The sequence below is a fragment of the Apostichopus japonicus genome, chromosome 15 (assembly GCF_037975245.1).
Source record: "Apostichopus japonicus isolate 1M-3 chromosome 15, ASM3797524v1, whole genome shotgun sequence".
Classification (NCBI taxonomy): domain Eukaryota; kingdom Metazoa; phylum Echinodermata; class Holothuroidea; order Aspidochirotida; family Stichopodidae; genus Apostichopus; species Apostichopus japonicus.
In genome coordinates, this window is record NC_092575.1 from 15,875,422 (window position 1) to 15,902,860 (window position 27,439).

The 27,439-nt window shown below is 36.5% G+C and overlaps 1 protein-coding gene across 8 annotated transcripts in view; it reads left to right on the forward strand.

Moving 5' to 3' along the window:
• Positions 1-27,439, forward strand: part of LOC139981643 (uncharacterized) — a 177,859-nt gene that overhangs the window by 56,531 nt on the left and 93,889 nt on the right. For 5 of the 8 annotated variants that reach the window (XM_071994185.1, XM_071994189.1, XM_071994188.1 and 2 more), the window contains exons 67-102: positions 946-1,259; positions 1,940-2,092; positions 2,820-2,967; positions 3,128-3,310; positions 4,233-4,438; positions 4,911-5,085; positions 5,708-6,018; positions 6,707-6,862; positions 7,176-7,314; positions 7,707-7,889; positions 8,339-8,544; positions 9,233-9,407; positions 9,709-10,028; positions 11,089-11,244; positions 11,808-11,952; positions 12,667-12,849; positions 13,125-13,330; positions 13,894-14,068; positions 14,682-14,992; positions 15,558-15,713; positions 16,023-16,167; positions 16,809-16,991; positions 17,631-17,836; positions 18,672-18,846; positions 19,455-19,774; positions 20,193-20,348; positions 20,988-21,135; positions 21,650-21,832; positions 22,685-22,890; positions 23,186-23,360; positions 24,032-24,342; positions 25,020-25,175; positions 25,309-25,453; positions 25,871-26,053; positions 26,345-26,550; positions 27,069-27,252. In XM_071994185.1, coding sequence (XP_071850286.1) covers positions 946-1,259; positions 1,940-2,092; positions 2,820-2,967; positions 3,128-3,310; positions 4,233-4,438; positions 4,911-5,085; positions 5,708-6,018; positions 6,707-6,862; positions 7,176-7,314; positions 7,707-7,889; positions 8,339-8,544; positions 9,233-9,407; positions 9,709-10,028; positions 11,089-11,244; positions 11,808-11,952; positions 12,667-12,849; positions 13,125-13,330; positions 13,894-14,068; positions 14,682-14,992; positions 15,558-15,713; positions 16,023-16,167; positions 16,809-16,991; positions 17,631-17,836; positions 18,672-18,846; positions 19,455-19,774; positions 20,193-20,348; positions 20,988-21,135; positions 21,650-21,832; positions 22,685-22,890; positions 23,186-23,360; positions 24,032-24,342; positions 25,020-25,175; positions 25,309-25,453; positions 25,871-26,053; positions 26,345-26,550; positions 27,069-27,252 — 7,083 coding nt within the window. The remainder of the gene's footprint in view (positions 1-945; positions 1,260-1,939; positions 2,093-2,819; positions 2,968-3,127; positions 3,311-4,232; positions 4,439-4,910; positions 5,086-5,707; positions 6,019-6,706; positions 6,863-7,175; positions 7,315-7,706; positions 7,890-8,338; positions 8,545-9,232; positions 9,408-9,708; positions 10,029-11,088; positions 11,245-11,807; positions 11,953-12,666; positions 12,850-13,124; positions 13,331-13,893; positions 14,069-14,681; positions 14,993-15,557; positions 15,714-16,022; positions 16,168-16,808; positions 16,992-17,630; positions 17,837-18,671; positions 18,847-19,454; positions 19,775-20,192; positions 20,349-20,987; positions 21,136-21,649; positions 21,833-22,684; positions 22,891-23,185; positions 23,361-24,031; positions 24,343-25,019; positions 25,176-25,308; positions 25,454-25,870; positions 26,054-26,344; positions 26,551-27,068; positions 27,253-27,439) is intronic. The other 3 variants (XM_071994190.1, XM_071994193.1, XM_071994192.1) reach the window with 2 other exon arrangements.

Consider the following 27,439-nt stretch of genomic DNA (forward strand, 5'->3'; position numbering starts at 1 on the left):
CTCTTTGTTGAACTAAAATCTGATATCATATAATTTAGTAATGTACAAAAGTCGTACCTATCGACAAACTCTTTAAGCATTCTATACGCGTTGCAATAGTAGTACCGTACCGTGCATGTGATACTTGATCTCTTACGAAGCACTGTTATGCGTATTAAAGTATAATAATGACTCAGATCGTGTCTCGAAAAGTTGGGGGTTCATGGAAAACTCTGACATCCACAGGGGATTCGTGGGAGGATAAAGTTAGAGAAACCATGGTGTACATGGAGAGAATGTATATATAAATAGTTGCACTGTAGGAGTTATTGAAAACCAGATTACTTTCAACCACTGTGTGTTTGTTTTTCTTTGAAATTATTCATGTAATTACCCTGGTTCATTATTTACCATATCCACACTCATGTTACTAGTCATGCCACTATAGGGGTTGTATACAACCACAGTATTAAAAGATTTGTGCCTATGCATAGTGTATTAAGATGGCAGATAGCCTGAACTCATGTGATGGCAAAAATAACTTCAGCCCAGAAATTTATATGAAAACTATACTTAATTTAAATAATCCATCATAGGACACAAGTGGAATTTGGATTTTAGAAAGAGTTAAAGAGGCAGTCTTGAGATAAAGACTAGCAGCTTCTTTGTAAAACACATTGAACAACTTCTGTTGGATTCTGCACTGTATAAGACTAGTTATTATTAGTATTAAGTAAAGCAAAAACACACTTTGTGCTCAGATTGTGACTTTGTGTTAGATCGATGTTACCTGACAAGCAGGCTACTGACATTCAATGAGCAACCGACAACCAATGAGCTTGTAAATACACTACTCATTTACCCCAGGCTGATCTTAATATCCTCCACTGTTATGAGGTCCAGGTGATTAATTGTGAAAAATATAAATATTTCAAAATGTTACATTTTTCTTTGTACCTCAAACAGCTCCAGGTGCATGCATCGTATGGGGAGATCCCCATTACGTCACCTTTGACGATGTCAGTTACAACTTCCAAGGAGACTGCGAGTACACCCTCGTCAGAGATTGCCGAGAGGAATCGTCCACGTTCCACCTCATCTCCAACAACGAACGGAACCACCCATCGGACTCCGTCTCTTACCTGAAAGAGCTCCGTCTAGAGTACAACGGTACCGACTACGAGCTGATAAATAACGGAGATATAAGAATAGACGGGGAGAGTGTAACCCTTCCATTCTACGATGGCGTGGTCGCCATATTCTGGAGCGGAAATGATGTGGTGAGTTAAATTCTTTATTTTGTCAGTTACCACTTTAGTCTATGGTCCGTCCTTATCTCCAAACAAATGTACAGATATGCCTGAAAGAACTTAAAAAATAAGAATTTAAAGAAAAATTAAGATGTAATAGTAAGAAAGGTTATTTATACAATCTGGTTGGGGCATCATTTTGTAAACTTATGCATCTGTAGTTCATTTGGCACCATCACTTACCATTGATGGATGCCGCCATTTGCATCAGTCCAAAAACTGACCAATTTTGCTATAAATTGTTAAGCGTTCCCTTTAACTGTTTCATTAAATATAATTTTTCAGAATTCTGTAATAATTGTAATTGCAAATTTCGTTGAGGGACAGTGTGAAATTCTGCCATTTACCAGTGCCACAAACAGTTGAAGTTTACAGAATGATTAGATCATCAATGATTAGATAAATGATTAGATCATCAGATCAGATCATCAGTGATTAGATCATCATTTTTTTTTCCTTTTTGGGAGTCCTTTACCTTGTTAAGCCTGTATTGGCTTTTTAGAGGACTACCCTCCACATGTATATATTGATTATCTGTGGAAAATCAAATAAATAAAATCAAATTAAAATCAAATCAAATTAATAAAGCAAAGAATTATTTCAAGATTATTTTCAGCATGTTTAATGTCTCCACTACCTCTATTCTGTAGATCCTCTCCACCGACTTCATGGTCGTTATTTACAACAACCAAATCGATGTCAGGATTGAGTTGGCGAACAGCTTCAGAAACAGGACATGTGGACTCTGTGGCAACTATGATGGGGACCAAAGTAATGAATTCATCTTTGAAGATGGAAGATTGGTAAAAAATACATATTTTGTACTTCACTTTTTGAGAATTTTAATTTGTAAATTTTAGAAACAAGTGTTGCAAGCTGATCTGGTAATCTGCTTTTTTGAAACAAAGAGCAACTACTCATGCTCCGGTTGGCAGTGACATAAGGGTGATGTCTGAAATGTTTGGGCCATCCTTAAAGCTTTGAGCAATCCAAACAATCTTTATGTTTCATGACCTAACATCATGGCTGTGATTGATATGTTTCAGTATTTTCTTCAGCATGACATCAGAGAGAGGGGGGGGGTAGATTATTTATTGACTTTAGTGTTATCATTTTGAAAAGACAGAGGAAGGAATACTGTTTTTAGAAAATTTAAAGAAAGAAACAGTGGCTTTATAAAGTGAAGTCCACCCATTACCCCAGTGGACATGACATTAACACTGTGCATATAGATGGCAACGCACAACAACAAATCTTCACCAATGAACAATTAAGTAACAAGTTCCTCCTCTTGCCCATTTGTAGTATTTAAGTTTTAAGTTTGGAATTAAAAAACAGAGTTTTCAATACTCATAACATAATCATTTAATTTGCTAAAATGTTCCAAACCTGTGGATTTTAAAAGACTTTTGATAATGCCCTAGTACTTTGTCCCAATCTATCAATTCAGTTCTTACATCGACATTTAACATTTACAACAGAACATGATCACCGATTTTATTATCAGCTGTCTGTTTTATTTCGATCCAGGCCTCCTCTGGTGAAGATTTTGGAAACAGCTGGAGGACTGGAAGTCGTGAATGTATCCCAGATCCAGGCCCACTCGACCCCTGTGACCCAGCTTCACCAACTTACAGTGAAGCTCAGGACCTCTGTGATTATCTTCAAGACCCTTATGGTAATGAGCATCAAACATGTACTTTCATTATTTATTTTTTATTTCTCTCTTTGGTGATGAGGTTTGTCAGTCCGCTAGGCCAACTGAACCTTTCTACTTTGTTCCTTCAAGAATTTTATAATCACGATTTTCTTTCTCATATTTGTGCCTTCTCTTTCAGGACCATTTGAGAACTGCCTTGATCTGGTTGATCCCACCCCATTCTATGAAGCGTGCCTTTATGATCTCTGTGAGACCCTTCCTGATGATAGCCTCATCTGTGACAGTCTTACCTCTTATGCTCAAGAATGCAGAGATGCTGGTGGAATTCCTGAGGATTGGAGAGATGTCGTTTCTCAATGTCGTGAGTATTTCATCAGACTGTCACATTCATTTCCCAGTCAGGCTGTACATGCAGAATCATGCAGGGTCAAATGATAACTTTGTCACTATTTTTCTTATTATTTCTTTCTGGAGAGTAGACTGGTAGATAAAGTGCAGGAAAAGCAAACATTTTATGCAGCAGTTAATTTGCAACTATTTTTGATGTCTTTGTCTGTTTTGTTGTTTGCTGTTGTTTAATTTTATGATTCACATGTATTATGGTTATGTACTGTATAGGAAATCAAATAACTGAAATTAAGGTTCATTTGGAGATAAAAGATAAAAAATACTAAAATTAAAAGTAATTGAACATATTCTTGATTAAGATTAGCAAAAATATTGAAGAGATACAGCACCCTTATTGTGATGTAGGTTAAACTGTTCAGTGTTTCAATTTGTAAATCCAAATCTAACACAATTTTACCCATTGTTTTGCCTGGCTTCTAACTACTTGCAGGATTTTGTTAAAAATATGTTTAGTAATCTTGATTTTGTCATTGTTGATGGAAGTGACATTTCTCTCTGAATTGTAAATTCGGTTCTTTGCTTTGTTGCTTTGCTAACTATGTAGTCAATGTTTCGAGAAGACTTGACCATAAAACGGTACCAAAAACTGACAATTATTCAATAGATATAACTTTTTCTTTGCTTTGATATTGGCTTTTGTCTGAAGACTGAGATTAGTAGAGAAATTTTGCTTGTCTGATCTAGATATAAATATTTTCTCATATGGTAAAAATTCTATGCAATGTTTCTTAACTATCTAACAGACTTTTCACTTTGTTTCCTACCAAATGATTGGATCTGTTAAAGGTTTAAAAGCATTACCGATGGTAACTAGTTGAAGCATAGGAATGGTTTAAAGTTACTTGTAGTAAACTTCTTCTCTTATATGTCCATAGCTCACAATTGTCCCAGCGGTACCGTTTATGATTCTTGTGGACCTGCCTGCCCTGCTACCTGTGTGGACCGTGATGGTCCCAGTGACTGCCCCATCAGTAATTGTAAGGAGACCTGTAGGTGCCCTGATGGTCAGGTACTGGATGGTAACCAATGTGTCTTTACCTACCAATGTGGCTGTCTCTTGGACAATGGACGATATCTTTCTGTAAGTCTCAATTTTACACAGTGACTCTGGTTTATCATGTTGAAGCACCATTTATTGTGTTAAACTAATTCACTTCATGTTACATAGTTACATGTTAAACTTCAATTCATATTACTTTAGTTATGTGTTAAACTTCAATTCATGTTATTTAGTTACGTGTTAAACTTCAATCCATATTACTTAGTTATGTGTTAAACTTCAAGTCATGTTACTTAGTTACGTGTTAAAACTTCATGTTTACCACTTACTGGTTCAAGTAAGTAACACCAAATGACAGACAATTTTTTCCCTTTTATTCCTCTTTTTGGGGTTTTTTTTGTGGGCAGTTTATATTTTAGATATGATTTAGCATTAGTACACATTTGTATCCATTCTCTGAGAAAATTATATGTTTCTTTGTAATCCTGATATACCTCGGCTTGTTTGGCCTGCCATAGTTATGAACTGAAATGCAAAACTTTCATATTCACAGCCCGGCGAAGAGTACACGTACCCAGACTGTAGTCGTCACTGTACATGCAACAATGGTAATGCAAACTGTCTCGCATCCTCATGCGACCCTGATGCTACCTGTGAAATCAAGAACGGAGTAAGAGATTGCTACTGTAATGATGGATACACAGGAGACGGACAGACTTGTACTGAAGGTGAGTATTCATCAGTTAAAACAATGGTTATTCGTTTACTTTAATTAGTTTAGTTTAGTCAATGGTAAGGGTTAGAAAAGTGGCACAGGAAGTAAGTAAGACTGTTATAATATATGTAAAGATTAATCCATAAAATATTAAGGTAAATGTATGTAGAGAGTAATTGGAAAAGCAATGTATCACAGTTTTTATATGAAGTTTACGAGGATAATAAAATGAAGAACTAAGCTAAGTTTTTACTTTTAATCATGAATAAACTTTGATTTTGAGATTCAAATTTATACTGGAAATAAAGAATTGAATTGAATTGAATTGAAGATAAAACATTAAAGTTAATTAATGATAAGTGGTGGAGTTATGTCCAACTGTTACCCTTCTTCTTGTATGCATTATGAAAAGTTGTTGAGGTGACGTGGTTAAATATGATCTGCTCATCAAATTAAAAAAAGGGTTAATGAGTTTCTTAGTTTTATTATTTACACAATAGTACCACTGTGTCATAATGTTAGTAGACTTTTCTCAGTCTTTGCACACATTTCTTTTGCAATGTGTTCAACTTTTTTAGTTTTAAAGTTAATCAAAGTTTGTGTTTAAATTTGCCTCACTTTTTTTGTGTGTGCAGCCCCTGGTATCTGTTACATCTGGGGTGACCCTCACTACCAGACCTTTGATGGTCATAATTATGACTTCCAAGGAGGATGTGATTACACCTTAGTGAGAGATTGTCTGAATGAAACATTCCATCTGGTGGCCAAACACAAGAAAGAGAAACATGGCAAACACAGCACAGAGCTGAAGGAATTGTTATTTTACTACGACGACAAAGAATACAAACTGAAGGATTCTAAGAAGGTCTACATCGACGGACACAGCGTTAAACTACCCTACGACGGACCAGAGGGAGTGCATATAGAGAAACTTCACTCCAGATTGGTGAGTCATTTGATGATCGGTCAGATGGATTTGGTAGGATGTGTATGTAGGTGAGCAGGAGCCCTCTGCATAAATAAGGACGCTCAATATTAGTGAAAGAATGATTTTGATGAAGTTTGTTTTGGGAAATAATTCATATACTAATTACCTACAAATTTATGGAGAAAAAAGGAGTTGGAGTATCTCAGAGAAAAAAATGTAAAACTGCAATTATGCATAGGACTGTAAAATAAAAACAGTGAAAAAAAATGTTCATGAAGGGCTCAAAGTGAAACTGGCAATTACCTACAAATTTATAGAGAAAATAATAAGTTTGGTCATCTCAGAGAAAAAAATATGTCACTATAATTTATGCATAGAACGAAAACAAAGAAGAGAAATGGTGAAAAAAAATGACAAAAGTTCATGAGAACTGACAAGGGTGCCAAAAAAAAGTAACACTGGTTCTCATTGTAAAATCCTATATGTTCTTTACTGGAAAGCAACAGGGCATTCTAGTGGTTGTGTGTTGCGTTAAATCTTAGGGGTTTTACATCAAATTCAGCGGGGACTCAATTCAACAGCTGTTTGTGAAGGGTATGCATCATTATTTCCAGCACTAATGTTAACTGAGGAGTAAAAAAATGTTTCTTCAATGAATTTATTTAAGTAACCAAGGATTAATCTGTGGATTTTTATGCTACTACAGGTTTTGACGACTTGGTTTGGTCTGTACATCAACTTTGACAAACACCACGACACACACGTCGGCGTACCCACCAGCTACAGGAACAAACTCTGTGGTCTCTGTGGAGACTTTGACGGCTCAGCAGACAATGAGTACACCCTTCCTGATGGAAGCATGGTAAGGGTTGATATTTATTGATGTTATTGAAAGGTATAACTGTAAATATTTTCAGGAGGCTGTTTGCAGCTTGTTTTCTAAACAAACAAAAAAATGCATTTTAATTTTGAATAGTCTTATTCTTCTTTTCTCTAGACTAGTCTTAAGTACGACATGTGTGAATTTTATTTTGTACAGCCCTTAAAATGCTTTTGTTTGTAAGGTGTTTAAGCAGGTGTAAGATTTTATAATACAGCATTTTTGGTTAGTTTGTTTAGTAAATTTAAAAAAATTGATTGTCTAAATATTTGCACATATCCTTCTTTCTCCTAAGACTACTATCGTAGCTGACTTTGGTAACAGCTGGACGGTGGGTGGTGGCAAGGACTGTGAACCTGACCCTGGCACCGGTGATGAATGTGACGATGAAAAGGAAGCAGAAAAACTCTGTAAAGACATCAGCTACAAGAATGGTAGGTTCATTTTAAAATAAGATATATATTTCTTTTAAGACTGTAACATTGGCAGTAAGTTTACATGGTTGCTCTTTTCCAACCAGCCATCAAAGACAGTAATGAGAGTGAAAGATTGGTTTACATACCCAGGAAAAGTTGGTAGCTTAATGCATTCTCCCATCTCCATTCCCTTTCCCCCATCCTCTCCCTTTTCCCCTAACCCTCTCCCCTTTCCCCCACTGTCTCCCTCTGTTGATGCTCTACACAATTATCTAATACATTCAAATAGTACAGTATATAATAATATAATATTCAAAGTATCACTGCACGATGTACGTGGGAACTCGTTCACCTATTAAAGCAACGTAATGTCAACAATTTTTCATCATTTCTGCTTTTAATTCTTTCAGGTCCTTTCAAGGCTTGCCATGACTTTGTAAATCCTGATCCATTCTACGATGCCTGCGTACAGGACATGTGTGAAGATCTTGATAACGATGACCTCATATGTCAGCACTTTGCTGAGTACGCCAGCGTCTGTAGGGCTCAGGGAGGAGATCCCGGAGACTGGAGGGAGGAAGAGGGAATATGTCGTAAGATTTACAATCTTCCTTACACATCAGCATAAATTTGGGGAACGTTTATACCAATCTACTGACTCATCACCTCAGGGGATTAAGAATGTCATGGTAGGGGTATGGTTGCTTTATATGAGCATGATAGCAAACGATGGAAATGACAATGTTGTAGCAAAGCAGCAAATGTCAACCACAAGACGATTTCTAATTTAACAGATTGTGGGTGCAAGACTGCTGACTGCACCATCATAACAAAAAAAAATCACAAGTATCCATTATTTTATTTTTTTGCATTATTTCTCTGCATGTGTCAGCCCTCTTGACTTTTGATATTATCTTTTTAATATTTCAAATCAATTTTTTTTTGAACATTTTAAATTAATTTGAATAATTTTTCAGCATTTCCTTCATAAAACATTCACCTTTTTGTTTTCTTTGTTCTTTCATATCTTCTACTACTACAGCTTATGTCTGTCCAGATGGTCTGATCTACGATGGCTGCGCCACAATTTGTCCTGCCACCTGCGCCAACCCTAATGCTCCCAACGAATGTAACATTAGCTCCTGTGTAGAGACCTGTCGCTGTCCAATCGGTCAGCTTCTTGACATCGACACATGTGTGGGCGCCCTCAACTGTGGCTGCAGACTTACCAACGGACAATATGTGCAGGTAAAGGCCATTTCTGTTAGCAGATGTTGGGTCACAATTAGTACGTTTGCGCTTTGAAATTGTCTTCGTAGCCACCTTCTAATTTTGTAAAAACAAAAGGTGTTGTTTCAAGATTTTACTCCACCATGCAGTTAGCCTCAAGTTGCTAGTTGAGGCCTATTTCTAACCAGCTAATTTTACCCCCCTCCCCCTCCCCTTGCCCATTTTCCACACCCCTCTCCGGTTCAGTCAAATGGTATGTTATATTCACATGTAACTAGTTAACACTCTAACCAGGAGATCTATGTAGCAGAAACGATTTTGCTGCTCCTAATTACTAACCATTTAATCATGTACAGAAACATAAACTGATTGGTCCAGTCTGCACCATTGCAATTGCCCAAAAATTTAATGCAACATCTTGTTTTCTGAAAATTTCAAATTCTTGTGGCTAACGTCAGTGTTTGTGGTGTGATTTTGATGAACTAGATGTACATGTTAGGTTTTTAAGTCTTACTAAATCTTTTCCTAGTATGATACCACCTGCAGACTAAGTCTTAACTTTAACACCAAATACAATTTTTCTCACACACATCTAATACATTTTATGGTTTCTTGTCTCACATCCGAGTCTGGTTTCAAAGTCTTTTAACTTTAACACAAACTTACAATTTTTCTCATGCATTAATTATCTTGTCTCTCATCCTAGTCTGGTGAAACCTTCATCGTTGACGATTGTAGCCAGCAATGTAGCTGTCAGAGCGGTGCCCTCACCTGTACCAGCTACGGTTGCCACGAGAGTGAAACATGCACAGAGCAGAATGACATGCGTGGATGTTACTGTCCAGCAGGGTATGAATGGATGCATGGACAATGCCTGCAAGGTCAGAGAAAGATTGATTTATTGATTTCTAATTAGGGTTTATGCATCATAGAAAAGGAATAAATTAAGTAGAGGTTTTAAAATGACAGGTCATTCTACCAAAGATTCAAAAGAAAGAGAAGGAACAAAGTCTTTCTGAAGGGACAAATAGCTTTGAACATTTGCATCTGTGTTTAACTTGCCAATTAAATGAGGATGTGTAAAGGCAAATTTTTTGTCCTTAATAACATCCCATTTCTGAATTTCACTCTTCCCCCATGACTTTGTCATATAATGATTATTTTAACGTCTTTCGTAACCAGCGCCTTCAACCTGTGTAATCTGGGGAGATCCCCATTATGTTACCTTCGATGAAGTGTCCTATGACTTCCAAGGCGACTGCGAATACACCTTGGTGAGGGATTGCAATGATCTCTCCGTGACCCCCAGCTTCCATCTGGTCTCCAACAACTACAGGATCAACCCCTCCGACTCTGTCTCCTACCTCAGAGAGCTGAGACTGGAGTACAACGGAACGGAGTATGAGCTCCTCTCTGGAGGAGAGGTTAGGGTGAACGGAGTGACGGTGACACCCCCGTACTATGATGGTATAGTCAACATTTACTATAGTGGGATCGATGTGGTAAGTGGTGACCATTATACAGGATATCGTATCATCCCTTTTTTTCTTTTCTTTTTTAAGAGCTCATATCTTTAAAAGGTGACAGAAATTGTGATAAATTTTAGAGATTTTTTGCCAGCCTAAAGTCAATTTATTCCAAACATGATAAAACTGTCCCAAGTTTATGAGTGCTCAGAATGGATGGGTGTCACTCTCACATTTTGTGGTAATTTGATTCACACAGAGATGTATGGAAGGCTAAGGGTACTACTCATAAACAGTTATATCATGTTAACTATATAAGTTACATCATAAACAATATATTCTACTGATTCCACTAGTCCTCAACAATTTTTGATGATTCGTTAATTTGTCTTAAATCGGGCAATTTGAAGATGTCAACTCAGTGCAGACTTAATGTTGAATCATGTTAATTTTATTGTTTTACAAATTGTATTAACTTCCTTTTTGTAATTTTTTTTTGAATCTATATACCAACGACAGATCATTAAGGATGATCTCAAACTTCATTGTACTTGACAATATTGTAGTGCATATTTTTGAGAGTTAAATGATGGTCATTCATTTTCTCATCAACAAGCATTTTACTGCCAATCCCAAAATATTTTTCTATACACTGGGATGTTTAAATATGTACTTATACACTCTTCATTGTACGGGGATAAGTAATTTGGAAGACTGTTACTGTAATATCAAAGCTTATGGCCAACAGTGATGGCCTTTACGATATTAATGATGTTAATGATGTTTACTATAATTAGTTTCACATAATATAAAGGTAGTGCCTGTCATCTAAATGAATCACATTTTAAGTAACCCTTGTAAAAAATGAATCACATGTTAAGTAACCATTGTAAAAATGAATCACATTTCAAATATATTCTACTGGTGAATTTTTATTTCCCATGTTCATTTCTAATCGTGTCAAGTAAAAACTGTTTTTGGTCAAAAGGAAATGTCAAACTTTAATTTGTGTTGTTAGTTATTGTATTAGGATAAAGTACAGAGTCTCTCCTCACCTAACCTGTTTTATAATTTCTTGATGTGATATCCTTTTCAGGTTTTACTCACTGACTTTGGCCTTTACGTCACTTACAATCTTGTATGGGATGCAAGAATCCAGTTACCGAGGACTTACTTCAACAGAACCTGTGGTTTGTGTGGTAACTATGACGATAACAAGGGCAACGAGTTATACTCAAGTAGTGGAATTCAGGTGAGAACACACGATCATTGCTCTTTGTAGCTGTAAAAAACAAAAACATATTTCTGTCATCGCCTTTCTCTTTGTAGAGAATTCTGTCCACAAATATGTGTTCCTTCCCCCCCAAAAAATGAATATGTGTTGAAATGAGCCAACTGTGTATATCAAGAGAATTATGGAACTACATCGGGAACTCTTTACTTTCTGGACAAATTACTTATGCATTTTCCCGATAAGTAATTTGCCCAGAAGATAGGTCGTTCCCTCGTAAAAGTATCCCCACTAATCAAGTGGGGATATATTCTCATTGTGTTAATATTTGATTTGAGGGGTGAAAATACCTATACTTTCTAAAATGTACAGTTACATCATCTCAAAAAAAAAAAAAGAATTTGGTTACTTTTTGGTCCTTTGAAAGAGACAACTATTTTCAACCTTTACAGTAGAGGAAGATGCAGTTAAGTTAACTAAAATATTTTTCTCATCAGTCTAGGAAACCCAAATGTTGTGATTTGAAGAAAGTCGATATTTCCACCTTTAAAATGATTCTCTATAATTTTTTTTACATATTTCAGCAATCAGCAGCGGACTTTGGAAATAGTTGGCAGACTGGGACTAGAGAATGCATCCCTGATCCAGGACCGCTGGATCCATGCGACCCAGACTCACCGACCTTCGAACAATCCGAGGCACTCTGCTACTACCTGGTGGATGAATATGGTATGTTGAACTATATTTCATTGAGTTCCCCTACCCCCGCTCCCAATCATAGGAATCACTTCAGAGATTATTCTGATTTCCTTTCTAGATTTAAGAGTTTAGACCTTTCACTGTTGGATGCATATATTATTGCAGATATTAGTTTTCTTTTTGAGTACTCTTCTTTTCTTGAGGGTAACGAGGGGGGGGGGGGTTGAGGACAGATGGTTTTACAATACCTTCTGGTTAATTATTTGTCCCAAAAAGAAAGAAGTTATTGGTTTTCCTCAATTTTTTGTAATGCCTGTAGCTACCGATATCACACATTGATGTAGTTCATTAATTTTATTTCAAATTATAACGGTAAATGGAAAAATTGTTTACATTTCCCGATTTTTACAATTTGCATGTGATTAATACTAAACTGACAAAGTGTCCAAAACATGAAATAATGTAGAATAAATTTTGCCAGTCACTTCATCATTAACATAAAATTGGTAGAAAAGTGTCTAGTAGAGAGGAGGTCTTTGTTTGATCAATTGCCATCTTACTTTTATGTAATACTCTGTGGATTTGTTAAAAATTGGTCACCTAATTTTTAAAAATTTTTAAAAATTTTTAAAATTGGTCATCAAGCACAAAATACAAGTTGACAATATTAAGTAAGTAAATTAATTAATTTTATGAATGGATTATATTGTAAAAGCTTTTGATATGACACTTCCCTGTCAACAGGACCATTTGAAGACTGTTTGGACGTGGTTGACCCCTCTCCTTACTACGGTGGTTGTATCTATGACCTCTGCTACACCCTTCCTGACGATGACCTCCTCTGTGCTAGTCTGACCGCTTACGCAGAAGCTTGTAGAGAGGCAGGAGTCACCCTCGGAGACTGGAGGAGTGATGTCAGTCAATGTCGTGAGTAACCAACGTTTAATCCCTATTATAGAAACAAAAATACAGCAGACCGGAAGTTTAATACTTGTATAAAATTATCAATCATAATTTATCTATCAAATGTAGACAATTGTAGGCTCATCAAATCATTTTAAGCATAATATCATTGTTTGAGATTTGATTCTAAAAATGCTATATAAGTCCTTCATATTTGTTTTGTTTCAACTTCCGAGAATCAATTGATAAATGACGATCATCTTTTCTCGCAACATGTGATATTTTGAAACCTTTTACAGCAATTGCTTGTCCCAGCGGTACTGTTTATGACTTCTGTGGGCCCGCCTGTCCTGCTACCTGTGTGGACCGTGATGGTCCCGGTGAATGTCAAACTTCTCACTGTAAGGAGACCTGTAGGTGCCCTGATGGTCAGGTACTGGATGGTAACCAATGTGTCTTTACCTACCAATGTGGATGCTCAATGGACAACGGACAATATCTATCAGTGAGCTTGTTTGCAAATCTTCTATTTTATTTCTGTTGGTATTATCACATTTATGCTGACATTTGGAATAGTTAGATGTTATAGATTCATTTACTGTCATAATCAAATAGCTTAAAATGTTTAAATTAGATGATATTATTTGTCATTAACTAATCATAAAGTTTCAGTCAATTTTGTGTTTCAATGGTTCAGTGGTTTTAAGATAGATAACTAAAAAAAGTACCATCCCCCTCTCATTCATGAGGTCAGGTAATACCAATGTAATTAGATGCCATCTCAGTGAAGTACATCCCCAAGACCATTTAACTCTGTGAGTGTCCATAACTGTAATAGGCATGTTCTTAACATGGTCTCAAAAGAGGCTTTCTTACAATGCATGTAAAATTGACATTTACTTAATATTCCCAGAAAATCCTTCCAAGAGGTTTGTGTACATAATTTTCTCATGATTAAGTAATATCACCTTGGAAGATGAAGTCAGAAACAGGGACACTTTATGTGACTTTACTTGGATTGCAATTTAGTAGACGGACTCACAACATTATATGTTGTTACCCTTACAGCCAGGAGAAGTGTACACAGACCCAGACTGCAGTAGTAGGTGTTCTTGTACTGACGGTGTACTGACATGTGATCCACTCTCTTGTGACACCAACGCTGCCTGTGGAATCAAGAACGGAGTAAGAGATTGCTACTGTAATGATGGCTACACGGGAGATGGACAGACTTGTACTGAAGGTGAGATTATTGTCAGTTAAAACATAGATTACTCAGTTCCTCTTACCTTATTTTTGCTTAGTTTAGTGAACCCCAATGGTCAGAAAGGTGCGCAATAAGTTCAGTTGAAACCTTATCTGTTTGATAATTGTGAATAATCTCAAGCTTTTATCAAGCCTTCTTTTGTCTATAAGTATTCAAAAAATGTTGATAGTCATAAATATTAATATTTAACTCTGCCCCACCAACTGACTGACCATGTTCTCAAATACTGAATGAGGTGAAGGAGACCCATGCACCCGTGTTAAGAGAACAATTGTCACCTTATTTTCCAATATTATCATCAATTGTAGTTTTAAGTTTGAGTTGGGAATGGATATTACCAGGGACAGACTGGAGAATAAATTTCTACTGGCTCAGTGATCCAGCTGGTGGCATTGATGTGTTTAACCTCTTTTGCAATCAAGAGGTAATCATCACCTTTGACACTTCATCCTGGAGTGCCTCTGGGTGCCTTTGACAGCATTGCAACGGTTTGGAGCATATAAGCTGGTCTGTCAATCTTGAAAGATGATTGTGATAGGAAAGATGTACTTATTAGCATATTTGAATGTTTTCGCATCTTTCTGTTTAGATTCTGGTATCTGTTACATCTGGGGTGACCCTCACTACCAGACCTTTGATGGTCATAATTATGACTTCCAAGGAGGATGTGATTACACCTTAGTGAGAGATTGTCAGGATGAAACATTCCATCTGGTGGCCAAACACAAGAAAGAGAAGCATGGCAAACACAGCACAGAGTTGAAGGAATTGTTATTTTACTACGACGACAAAGAATACAAACTGAAGGATTCTAAGAAGGTCTACATCGACGGTCACAGCGTTAAGCTACCCTACGACGGACCAGAGGGAGTGCATATAGAGAAACTTCACTCAAGTTTGGTAAGAGTTGAAAACATCTCTGATGTGGCTGGTAGTTGAAATACAAGAAAAATCTTGCAAAATAATATTTTAAAAATATTACTGAACTAGACTATATTTTTAATTAAAATATATACTTTCAGCAGTGGTCATTTTACCACAAAATAAACTGCCATATGTCCTGTTTGTGATTAGTTGAGAAATAATTCATCTTGTCAGCTAAATGCAAGTTTTCAGTACACAAGAAATCATTAGTTATAGTATATTCAAATCTGACAACAGATTTTTAAAAATTTAAGAAAATGAAGAAATATTCCAAAGCAAAGAAGGACTGACCTTTACTCAATCTACAGAATTGTCATAGCAGATTTTATCTAGGATTTAATCTGATTTGCATATAAGAATTGGGACAGGAAGGGACTGTGCATTAGTTTGAAGGCTGAATCTATTAGGAGGTAAAATATGATAAGTGTCCAAAAAATACCATGAAAATAGACAAGTGATGCGATTATAGTCAGTCACAAGCTATGTTACCAGACGAAGGAATAAAATATAAGAGAGACCTTTATTTTTCATTATATCATAGATTTTGACTACCAACATTGGTGTTTATGTCATCTTCGACAAACACCACGACACACATGTCGGCGTACCCACCAGCTACAGGAACAACCTCTGTGGTCTCTGTGGAAACTTTGATGGCTCAGCAGACAATGAGTACACCCTCCCTGATGGAAGCATGGTAAGGATTATGTTGTTTGGTTTCGACAGCTATATTAGTAAGCCTGGATGTATTATTATGCCTTGTTGAGACTTGTTATTACACAACAATTACTTTACAGGAGATCTTGAACAGATGAACAAACAATGCAAGCTCACTTGAAAACAAAAATTGGACACTAAGAGTGAAAATTCTTTTACTTATTAGAAGTGGATAGGTGGTTTTCAGATGATTTTCAGATGATTTTCATGGTACTGATTGCTGCTTGTTATCTTGAGCAAAGAACTTAATGCATGATTAAAATGTTGTTATCTTTTATTTTTGGCACAGACGACTATCGTAGCTGACTTTGGTAACAGCTGGACGGTGGGTGGTGGCAAAGACTGTGAACCTGACCCTGGCACTGGTGATGAATGTGACAAAGACGATGAAAAGGATGCAGAAAAACTCTGTAAAGACATCAGCTACAAGAATGGTAGGGTACCTCAAAGGTTTCCTGTTTAGAACACAACTGGAGAGGAAGGCTTGAAATTAATAAAAAACTGTAAATTGTACATTTTATCAAACTTGCTTAACTTAAAAAAAAATCAAATGAGTAAAATACTTTGTAGTACAGAAAACCTTAAAGTGCCTAGGAGCCCCAACTGTCAAGGGGCCTCCAAGGTCACAGGGTATCTGTGAACATTTTCAGGCTAGACATAACTACTTTCTTCTCTTTTGAAGGGTTCTTCCTCACCCCTCGCCAAAATTAATTCCAGGGGTGGGGGTGGGGGTGGGGGAGGTAAGCATATGTCACCTTAGAGCCATGGAGGGTGGTAATCCAGCACTGTGTTCAAACCGTGATTTGAGTATGGTTAAATCTTTATCATAACCAGTGATTAGACCGACTAATCTTTTAAGCCATGATTGGGTCATGTTGGGCTAGATCCCTACTTAGGCCATGTGCACCCTCACCCTTGGTTTACATACCCAGCGTCCTTGAAAATACTGAAGCTAGCTGTATCATTCTATTTCTTACTATGCATGTGTAGCCTGGTGAGTATTTTCTTTGTATGATACCTGAAATAGTCAGTTTCCTTTGGTTCATCACTGTTTAATCATTTTTTCATACTTCAGGTCCCTTCAAGGATTGCCATGACTTTGTAAATCCAGATCCATTCTACGATGCCTGCGTACAGGACATGTGTGAAGATCTTGATAACGATGACCTCATATGTCAACACTTTTCTGAGTACGCCAGCGTCTGTCGGGCTCAGGGAGGAGATCCCGGAGACTGGAGGGAGGAAGAGGGAATATGTCGTAAGTTGTCCATCCTTTTTTCAGCTCCTGCCTAGTTGAATGCAACATATATGTATCGTTTTGCTTCTAATTGGTTCGCATAAAGCAGTACAGCTCACACTTAGGAAATGCTGAGCTGAAAAAGTTCTGAAGTAGAAGAGCTGGCTCAAGAGTCCCCTCTCGTATGGAAGTGGTTCCAAGGAATATGTAACCGAATCCACACTTCCAAAAGTGCAAAAAAAAAATACACAAAGAAAATGTGAGAATTTGTATTACTATTAATTTTAATTTTAATAATAAAAAATTCATTCATTATTCTAATTAGATGTCTTGAAACTAAGGAATTCTTTTCCTCCTTCATTTTTGTATAATTTTCCCTTCAATATTATTATTTTTTATTCATCTCAATTTGAGATTTTTCTTGGGTTGTCTGTTGCTTCTGTTAAGACGAAAATAGTTTCTCTTCATATTTGTAACTTATCTGAGCTACCAACTCTTTCCCTGTCCATAGTTCAGTCCTCTAATTTTATTGTTTTTCTTTCCATTTTTGTAAATTAATTTCTTTTTTTGTTCATACTCTTCTTATCACCTTTTGTTTTTAGAGCTAATTATAAGCTGATTGCGATTCCTTAAACACATTTTAACAATTATTCTCCTCAGCATTCACTTGCCCAGCTGGATTTATATACGACAGCTGCGCTACACCTTGCCCAGCGACCTGTTCCGATAGGAGAGCTCCCAATAAGTGTAATATTCCAGGTTGCATTGAGACTTGCACATGTCCAAAAGGTCGCATCTTGGAGAACGACAGATGCGTTGGATGCAGTCGTTGTGGATGTACGACATCTAATGGGGAATATGTGCCTGTAAGTACAAACAAACTGATTTCAAATTAAGTAACATTTTCTTTTCTTTTTTTGACCTACAGGCAAACTCTCATGTACTTTGAAACAACAGTACAATTTTTCATCTTTAAAAAAAAAAAAAAATTTGTGATATTTCTGCCAAAATTATCTCTCATTAAGTCAGTTGCAATTGATGACTTGAAGGCACACTGTCCTTCCGTAGCATTTTTTCACTCAATCCTAGAAAATAGGAAGAGCAATTACTTAACTGTCCCATTCAACGGCTCATGTCTTTGGCGGCACTTTCTGTTGTCCAACAAATTATTTAGTTGAACGAGTTGAACTATTTGAGACCATTCAAATTCTGCCCAGCTACAGTTTAAAGGAGATGGTGGTACAATTTATTACAAGCATAAGATGGGGCTTGTCAAAAGTTGTGCCACAACACAGCATGGCCAGTGGCATGCACAGGATATCAAAGGTGGGAAGGAGGGGAGTGGTGTCAACCAAAAGTAAAAATACTCTTCATTTTAGGCATGTGGATGAAAAGGGTATGTACACTTGTCAAGTGGTCCAAATCTACCTTGACTGAATGTAAAAAATCCCACAACTGTGCCATTGGTTGGTGCTGGAAGGCTGGGGGCATGACTCCCTCCCCTGCCCCACCCCCTTTGAGCATGCCACTGATCATTGCTAAATCTAAGGTGGTGTTTTCATGCTGGAGGATTCTGTGTGCTTCCTTTTGCCTTGTTATTCCACAACAGGAAATTGCATTACGTAGAGTAAATGGTTAACATAGTTGTGACAGGCAGTGTCATTAGTCACCTTACAAGCCAATTTGACACTCTTCTTGCAGACTGGTGAAACTTACATCAATGAAAATTGTACAGAGTCATGTTACTGTAAGAAAGGTAAGCTGACATGCACCCCCGTTTCCTGTGGAGACAACGAAATCTGTACGACGAGGAACGATGAAAGAGGTTGCTACTGCGACCATGGTTACGAACTCATTGATGAGTCATGCCAGCGCGGTGAGTAACATTTTACATTTATGGTACCAATGAAACTTTACCCAATATTTGATGAATTTAGGTCTAGTTCAGAAGAAAAGACAAGTCTTGATTAAAAACTGAAAGCAAATATGCTCTTCGTCTTGATTTAATTTGTAAGAAAAACCGATCGACATTGCCTTAAGATATTTCATCACCATTGTAATACAAACAATTTGAAACATGAATGGTCTGGTCCATGAATGGGTCGTTTGGGTCATTAAACTGAAACTCTTAAACCTTTAAACGTTTTTGATGAAAGTAAATTTTTCTAATATTTTCATTTAACCTGTCAAATATTTGTTTGGATTATTTTGTTTAATGAACAATTATTATTTATAAGCAAATAAATGAGTGCAAAACTGACTTCAAGTGGGAAATCATGACAAGATCTTGAAAGAGAGACAAAACTGTTGGCTTGAATGGAATCCAAACCAGGGACCAAAGCAATTCAAGTCCAGTTCATTCAACTCAGCTATCTGGCCCTTGATCTGTGCTGGTCACTTTGTAATCAGGAATAAATATTTATCATATTATGTAATATTTATATTACTAAAGTTTTGTCTTTTTTTCATCTTTCTCTTTTACAGCTCCTGGTGCTTGCATTATTTGGGGAGATCCGCATTACGTCACTTTTGACGAAGTTTCCTACAACTTCCAAGGTGACTGCGAATATACCCTCGTCAGAAATTGCGATAACAGCACGTCCACCCCCAGCTTCCATCTGGTCTCCAACAACTTCAGGATCAACCCCTCCGACTCTGTCTCCTACCTCAGAGAGCTCAGGCTGGAGTACAATGGAACGGAGTATGAGCTCCTCTCTGGAGGAGAAGTCAGGGTGAACAGAGTGACGGTGACACCCCCGTACTATGATGGTATGGTCTACATCGACTACAGTGGTATGGATCTGGTAAGTTATGAACTAAACAGCATATCACAAGTTGGTCAACTTAAACTAAATTAATTTTGATTTTCAAATTCAAAATTCACAACACACACAAAGAATCATGCATCTTTACTTTCTTTGGTAAATAGAAATAACTACTGCATTAGGCCATGCAAACAAATGGAATATTTTGAATAAATTGCTTTGTGAATAATGCCAACTTTTTTCCAATGCTTGAAATTTGAAGAATAGTTTCAAGAATAGTTGCAAGAAACATAAACTGTACTGTGTTACTTTAATATTCTCTAAAGATACTAAACACTACAAAATGTTCAAAGTTAATTTGAAGGGAGCAGAAGAGAGATATTACCAGTCATACCTCAGTATTTTCAATGATTCTGCCAAATTTGTTCATAATTATCTCATTTTTCTCTTTTTACAGTTTTTGGAAACTAACTTTGGCCTGCTTGTGTTCTACAATCTTGGATATGATGCAAGAGTAGAGATACCCAGTGCCTTGATGGGTCTTATCTGTGGACTCTGCGGTAACTATGACGAAGATAACAACAATGAATACCAGTTACCAGATGGAAGTATGGTAAGTGGAATTTTAGTCTCAGATTAACCATAAATGAAATTACACATAAATGAAATCAGAGAATTCGAAAATTAAACTTCATTGGTCCAACTCTCAGAATCATAGCTTTGTTCCATGGATAAGGTTTATGAAAATAAAAAAAAAGACAGCAATTAATTTATTCATTTCATTGAGAAAATTTCAATGTTGCAGTATTCCATAACACTCACACGAGAACAACACATCAAATAATTTCTTTCTAACTTGAAAACCATTTTATAAGTTTGAAAAACATCAGCAATTGTGACAAAAAGTTTATTTTTGATGCTGATTACGGATGGGTGAAATCACTTCTGAAGGATCGAACACTGTTCACACTTATTAATGAACCAAAATAAAACCAAACAAGCAAAAAAATGTCATGTGTTGGATGATGTTCGTTTTATTTTGTGGTTTTGGTCAGTAGGGATAAGTTAAGAATTTGAACATAAACACTATTTTGCAATCAATAACAGGACTAGTCAACCAGATTTAGTGTTCGGTGTTCACTTATTACTGAATGGAGAGTAAAATATGTGAGTTGATTCTTTTTAATCTTATTGTGAAAACATCATTGTTCATACTTTTTGTTCTTACTAAGTATTGTTTTTAAATTTATAGGCAATGACTGCAACAGACTTTGGCAACTACTGGCAAACTGGCCAAAGAGAATGTATCCCTGACCCAGGACCCCTCGATCCATGTGACTCCGAGTCACCCACTTTTGATCAAGCTCAAGACCTTTGCTATTATCTTATAGATACTTCAGGTTAGAATCTTTCTTGTTTGATCTCTTTTACCTTTTTTTAGTTACTAACCCACCAACAAAGAGTTCACTTTGCTGTTTAATTTTTACAGCATACTCTAGATAATTTGATACATTTTCTTTTAAAATCTTTGGAACTTAAAAAATTTATTTGATAAGTCATTTGTTATTTCATCTAAGGCCAAATATGAATAGATCATTTAGTGGGTATGTGCTACTTTTTAATCATTTTGTTTATCTTAGTGGTGGTGGGGGGAGTGGTGGAGGTAAAAAACTCTGTGTCTTTTATCATCTGTTCGAACCAATTTTGAAGGATACCTACAATGAATCAGGTAATTACAAATATTATTAATAAATTAAATATGGTGAAAAGAGAATCCTTTGTTGAGTTGTTGACATTAAACAACTTTAATTTGATTGCAATGGTTACCTTTTATTTTGGAGAAGATACTATGTGTTTTCACTTTGTAACTTTTCTATTTTGTAAATTATTTTGTCATTCTTATGAACCCTCCAGGTCCATTTGAAGACTGTTTGGACGTGGTTGATCCCTCTCCTTACTACAGTGGTTGTATTTATGACCTCTGCTACACCCTTCCCGACGAAGACCTCCTCTGTGATAGTCTGACCACTTACGCACAAGCGTGTCGAGAGGCGGGAGTTTCCCTAGGAGACTGGAGGAGTGATGTCAGTCAGTGCCGTGAGTAACCACTAACATCATCTCTTTTGAACCTTTACATTTAAAAAATACCGCAAAAAATATATATCTCTTGATTTAGGTGATGCACCAGACCCTAAGATCTTATGGATACACATTTTTGAATTTTTGGGGGAATAATATGTTAACATGGTAACATAGCAAAATGAATTACTTGACAATTGTCTCTGGAGATTTTGAGGATGTATTAGACAATACCCAACACCTGGTCTGTCTTCAGAAATGAATTATTTATTTATTTATTTGTTTTGCCACAAAAGTACAAAGTGGAGGGAAGTCTTCCATGAAGCTTAAAAGCTTAACAATGTGGAAGACTCCCTGAAGAAAGAAAAGAAAAGAAAAAAAAAATATATATATATATATAAACAAAATTACAGTTAAAACAAACCAGCAATCCATCATGTGGTCTTGAAATGGAAATTACAGAATATTCCTTTCTAACAGTAGAAGGATTCAAAATGTTCTGTGTAGTTTGGGCGAGCTGGTGTGCAACCTAGTGACATGATGTAGAGTGAATTTCTTTTTCATGTTTATGATTGCTCAATAAAAACAACGAAAAACAAAAAAACAAAACATCCTGTGATGTGTTTTAAGCCAGAAAGCAGATACTGCTGAACCCCAACAATGAAAAAAGGAAAATATGTTACACATTTTGAAGGCAGTCTGTACAATGAAAGTGAAAACCATCTATGACCAAACAGGAAAGGCTAACAGTAACATTCTAAACATGCAAAAGCAGTCTTTATGTTATCACATTGCTAAGGAGTGACTATATACGCAGTATTACATACATTTTCTCCTCCTCTGAATATTATTATTATTTTCCAAAATCAGCAATTACCTGCCCAAGTGGTATGACCTATGATCCCTGTGGACCTGCCTGTCCCCCTACCTGCTCTGACAGAAGTGGTTCGAGACATTGCCCGACTGACCATTGCACAGAGATGTGTGGTTGTCCTGACGGTCAGGTACTGGACGGGAACCGGTGTGTCTTTACCTACCAGTGTGGATGTGTGATGGAAGGTGGACTCTACCTTTCGGTAATACAGATTCATTTTTTCTTCACTTTTGTGGCTGTGTTTAATCTAAAACAAGTCGGCAAATATTGTCCAAAATACTAGAAACTGTAAATCTTTCATAATCAACAACCTCCTGATATTCATGAATATAGTCACATTATTTGGTTGATTTTTTTTATATTTTTTTTATTCCAGTATAAATATAAATTTATGAGTAGGATAAGACGTACATAAAGGAAACATTTTATTACTTAAAAATCTTACTTAAAATCCTACAATAAACATTATTTATTTTCTTTCATTGTTTCTGACATAGCCTGGAGATGAGTACACATTTGACGACTGTAGCAGACGATGTTCCTGTACTGACGGTGAGCTGACCTGCGAAGATTTGTCGTGCGACGTCGACGCCTATTGTGGTATTAAGAACGGAGTCCGCGACTGCTACTGTCGTGACGGGTACAGCGGTGATGGCGAGTCTTGTTCAGAGGGTAGGTGAACCTGTTAATTAAACAAAAAATGTGATTATTGGAGAATTCTTGCAATTCCTGTTAAGTTGAAAAACTCCTTGAAAATAAATGTAACTTCACTGATAAGGAATGAAAGCAAATCTGATGCAATTGTGATGTAAGAGGAACTAAATGTAAGGCTGATTGTTTTTGCAGATTTTGTATACAGATAAAGTGGAAAAAACAATAAATAGATACTTAACATTATCAAATTAGCAGGTAGAGTCATTTTATTTACAGAAGTGACATAAGAGGTATGCCACTTTTTATTACAGATTCACATATTTTAGGGAAATTTTCATTGCTAATGGTACAAAGGAATTTTAAGCTGTTAAAATAGCCCCACCAGATGTTAATTATAACAAAAATCTGAATTTTACGCGTACATTATACAAGGTGTCAAATGTTTGTTTTGAAAGAAATGCTGCAGAAAGTTTTGGAGAGAAATCTACCATTGTTACATTAATTCTTCGAGCTAACAATATTGTATTGTGTGCATAGTAGGAAAATAGTAATTTGACAATTGAACGATTCAAATGCTTTAATGTTTTGGTGTGGTGCTTCTACGATCTCTGCTTATATAGCCCTCACTATTGACTAATTCAGGATACTACCTTACACCTCTTTGTCAATATCTTTCTATCTTCATATAGATTCTGGTATCTGTTACATCTGGGGTGACCCTCACTACCAGACCTTCGATGGTCATAATTATGACTTCCAAGGAGGATGTGATTACACCTTAGTGAGAGATTGTCAGGATGAAACATTCCATCTGGTGGCCAAACACAAGAAAGAGAAACATGGCAAACACAGCACAGAGTTGAAGGAATTGTTATTTTACTTTGACGACAAAGAATACAAACTGAAGGATTCTAAGAAGGTCTACATTGACGGTCATAGTGTTAAGCTACCCTACGATGGACCTGAAGGAGTTTATATAGACAAAGTGCATTCTAGAATAGTGAGTGAAGAAGACTTCAATTTTACATAAAATTTTACGTACAAACTTTATCTTCATGAAAACTAAAATAGAGCTTAACTGAATTATTCTAAGTTTCGTAGATGGTCCCCATTTGTTGGAGGCTGTGACACAAACTTGTACATAAAAAACTTTGTCTGCATTACAACTAAATTAAACTTAATTAAATTATTCAATGTTTCATAGATGGTCCCCATTTGTTGGCGGCTGCGACATAAAATTGTACATACAAATTCTACCTGCATTACAACTAACGTGAAAATTAATGGAAAAAAAATATATAGTTACTTAATGATAATAATAATATACAGTTCTTATAAAGCGCAAAAAACATTAAAAACATCTCGATGCGCTGAAGAAAAGAAAAGAAAAAAAAAGGGAAAAAAAAAGCACAGAAACCTAAAAAACAACACAGACAGAAATACTTGTCTGATATGAGGGAATAGCACTCTGTTTGTACAAGTGGATTGATTTGTGTTAAAGACAATTATTTCAGTATAGTCTTGGTATTTTAAGTATTCCCATAGCTTCGACCTTTATAAAAGTCTATATTTGGTGTGACGAGAGCTTGTCCTTGTAAAAATATACTAGTTGAACAATTCTGTCAGAATGAAAATCAAACCTGCTAAAATTCATTGTTGCTTTTCACTTCTATACAGATTTTGACTACCTCGTTTGGTCTGTACATCAACTTTGACAAATACCACGACACACACGTTGGCGTACCAACCAGCTATAGGAACAAACTCTGTGGTCTCTGTGGAGACTTTGACGGCTCAGCAGACAACGAGTACACCCTTCCTGATGGAAGCACGGTAAGGGGTGAAATATATTGCTTTTTATTGGACTTGAAATATATTTTGTACAAATACTTTCATGATGCTGGTTGCTACTTATTCTTGTTGTATCTTGCATAGAATGTTACCTTACTTCCTTCTTTCTCCTAAGACTACTATTGTAGCTGACTTTGGTAACAGCTGGACGGTGGGTGGTGGCAAGGACTGTGAACCTGACCCTGGCACCGGTGATGAATGTGACAAACACGATGAAAAGGAAGCAGAAAAACTCTGTAAAGACATCAGTTACAAGAATGGTAGGTTACCTGGTCTTCTTGCACAGAATAATTCCATGATGTAAACTTTAAAGAATAGACTGCTGTAATAGAAATCTGAAATATTTCTTTCCTCCTTGAACCTCTCATAGTGGTAGTAATTCTCCTCTGTTTATCTATCAATTACTTTTAGTATTAATGATAATCTCTATTATCTATTCCTCACCCGACATTTATTTAGTTTTGACCAGCATTCATTACAAAGTCTCATAAAGCCTCCTTTTTATTTTAGAACATGAACATGTTTTTCGTCCAGCAGTATTTTAAATCCAACTGAAGAATATTTGGACTTTGTTTGAAAAATTGTCCAATTGTCTTTTCCTATATACTCAGATTATTTTTACAAATCATGTCCAATTATGGTCATTGTCAACTCTTGGTTATGCTTTTGTCCTTCAGGTCCTTTCAAGGCTTGCCATGACTTTGTAAATCCAGATCCATTCTACGATGCCTGCGTACAGGACATGTGCGAAGATCTCGATAACGGCGACCTCATATGTCAACACTTTGCTGAGTACGCCAGCGCTTGTAGGGCTCAGGGAGGAGATCCCGGAGACTGGAGGGAGGAAGAGGGAATATGTCGTAAGTACATTAATATGATTGGCCTGTTGTTACTCAATAATAAATCACTTTCAAGTAATTACTCAATTCGATGATAAAAATAATGACAAACAAGGCTGCAAGACATTTGAAATTCATGAAAATGAAACAAATTGAAAACCTCAAATAACTATGAAGTTGTTGATTTTCTAATGTCAGAAGTAAGATTGTTTGTAGATCTGATACCAAAGTGTTTCCTTGCAACTTGTTTAACTTTTCTGCAAAGCCAAATGATAAGTTCTTCTCTCTGTTGTATCATTACTTCTCTCTTAGCATATACATGCCCAACTGGCTTGATCTATGATCCATGTGGCTCCCCATGCCCAGCCTCTTGTGCCAATAGGGACGCAGCTACGAACTGCTTAGTAGACGGATGTGTAGAGACATGCAGATGTCCTGATGGATTCCTTCTGGACAACGACCAGTGTATTGGAGCATTCGACTGTGGCTGTGTTTTACCGAATGGAGAATATCTCTCAGTGAGTATTACATAGCATGTCAGCTGGTAGTTAAACCAGCTGGCAGTTAAACCGTTTATCTAACTTCATGGTTTTTTCTCTGTTGCTTTAAGTTGCGATACTCCACATAAAAATGTTGTTTACAGACTTCGAGACAAAGAGTGTGTCACCAAGCACCTCAACCAAACCATGGTTGGAACTGGCGTCATGAAGATTAATTTGGTTTTCCTTTTCCCAAGATAGTACCTTTAGACTTGGTCTGCCTGACTTGATATGGAATAGAAGTCATTAAAACACCCTCACAGAACTCCCTTCCCTCCCACCCTCCTCCCTTCCCCCCCCCAAAAAAAATCATGGACCCTCTAGAGGTCCACGGTTCGCAGGTTGAGAAAAATGTCTTAAGAGAGTTACTGGAGTGAGATTAACAAGTCTCTACAGTAGAGAAGAAGTGGAATGTAATATAATTAATTAATATTTACTTAATATTAATTTATAAACTGTGCTAAACGGCAATTATATCATTTGCCTTTTACCACTAGTCTGGCGATGAGTACACTAACAGTGACTGCTCCCAGACATGCAGCTGTACCAACGGGAACCTGGAATGTTCGGCCTTCAACTGTGCGGACGTGAACTCTATCTGTGATGTCAAGAATGATATACGGGGCTGTTACTGCCAACCAGGATACGAGATAGAACCCATCACTGGATACTGTGAACAAGGTCAATTAATTAATTAATTAATCTTAAATCTGGAGATAAATCAGTCTATTAGCTAAAACTGTGAGCTAGGCAAAACAAATGCGTGAGGCTATATATATATATACTTGAAGCTGGGAGAGGCACAGTTACTGTAATATCATGAAATAAACATCTCTGTACATTACTTGTGGATTGCTGCATAATAATA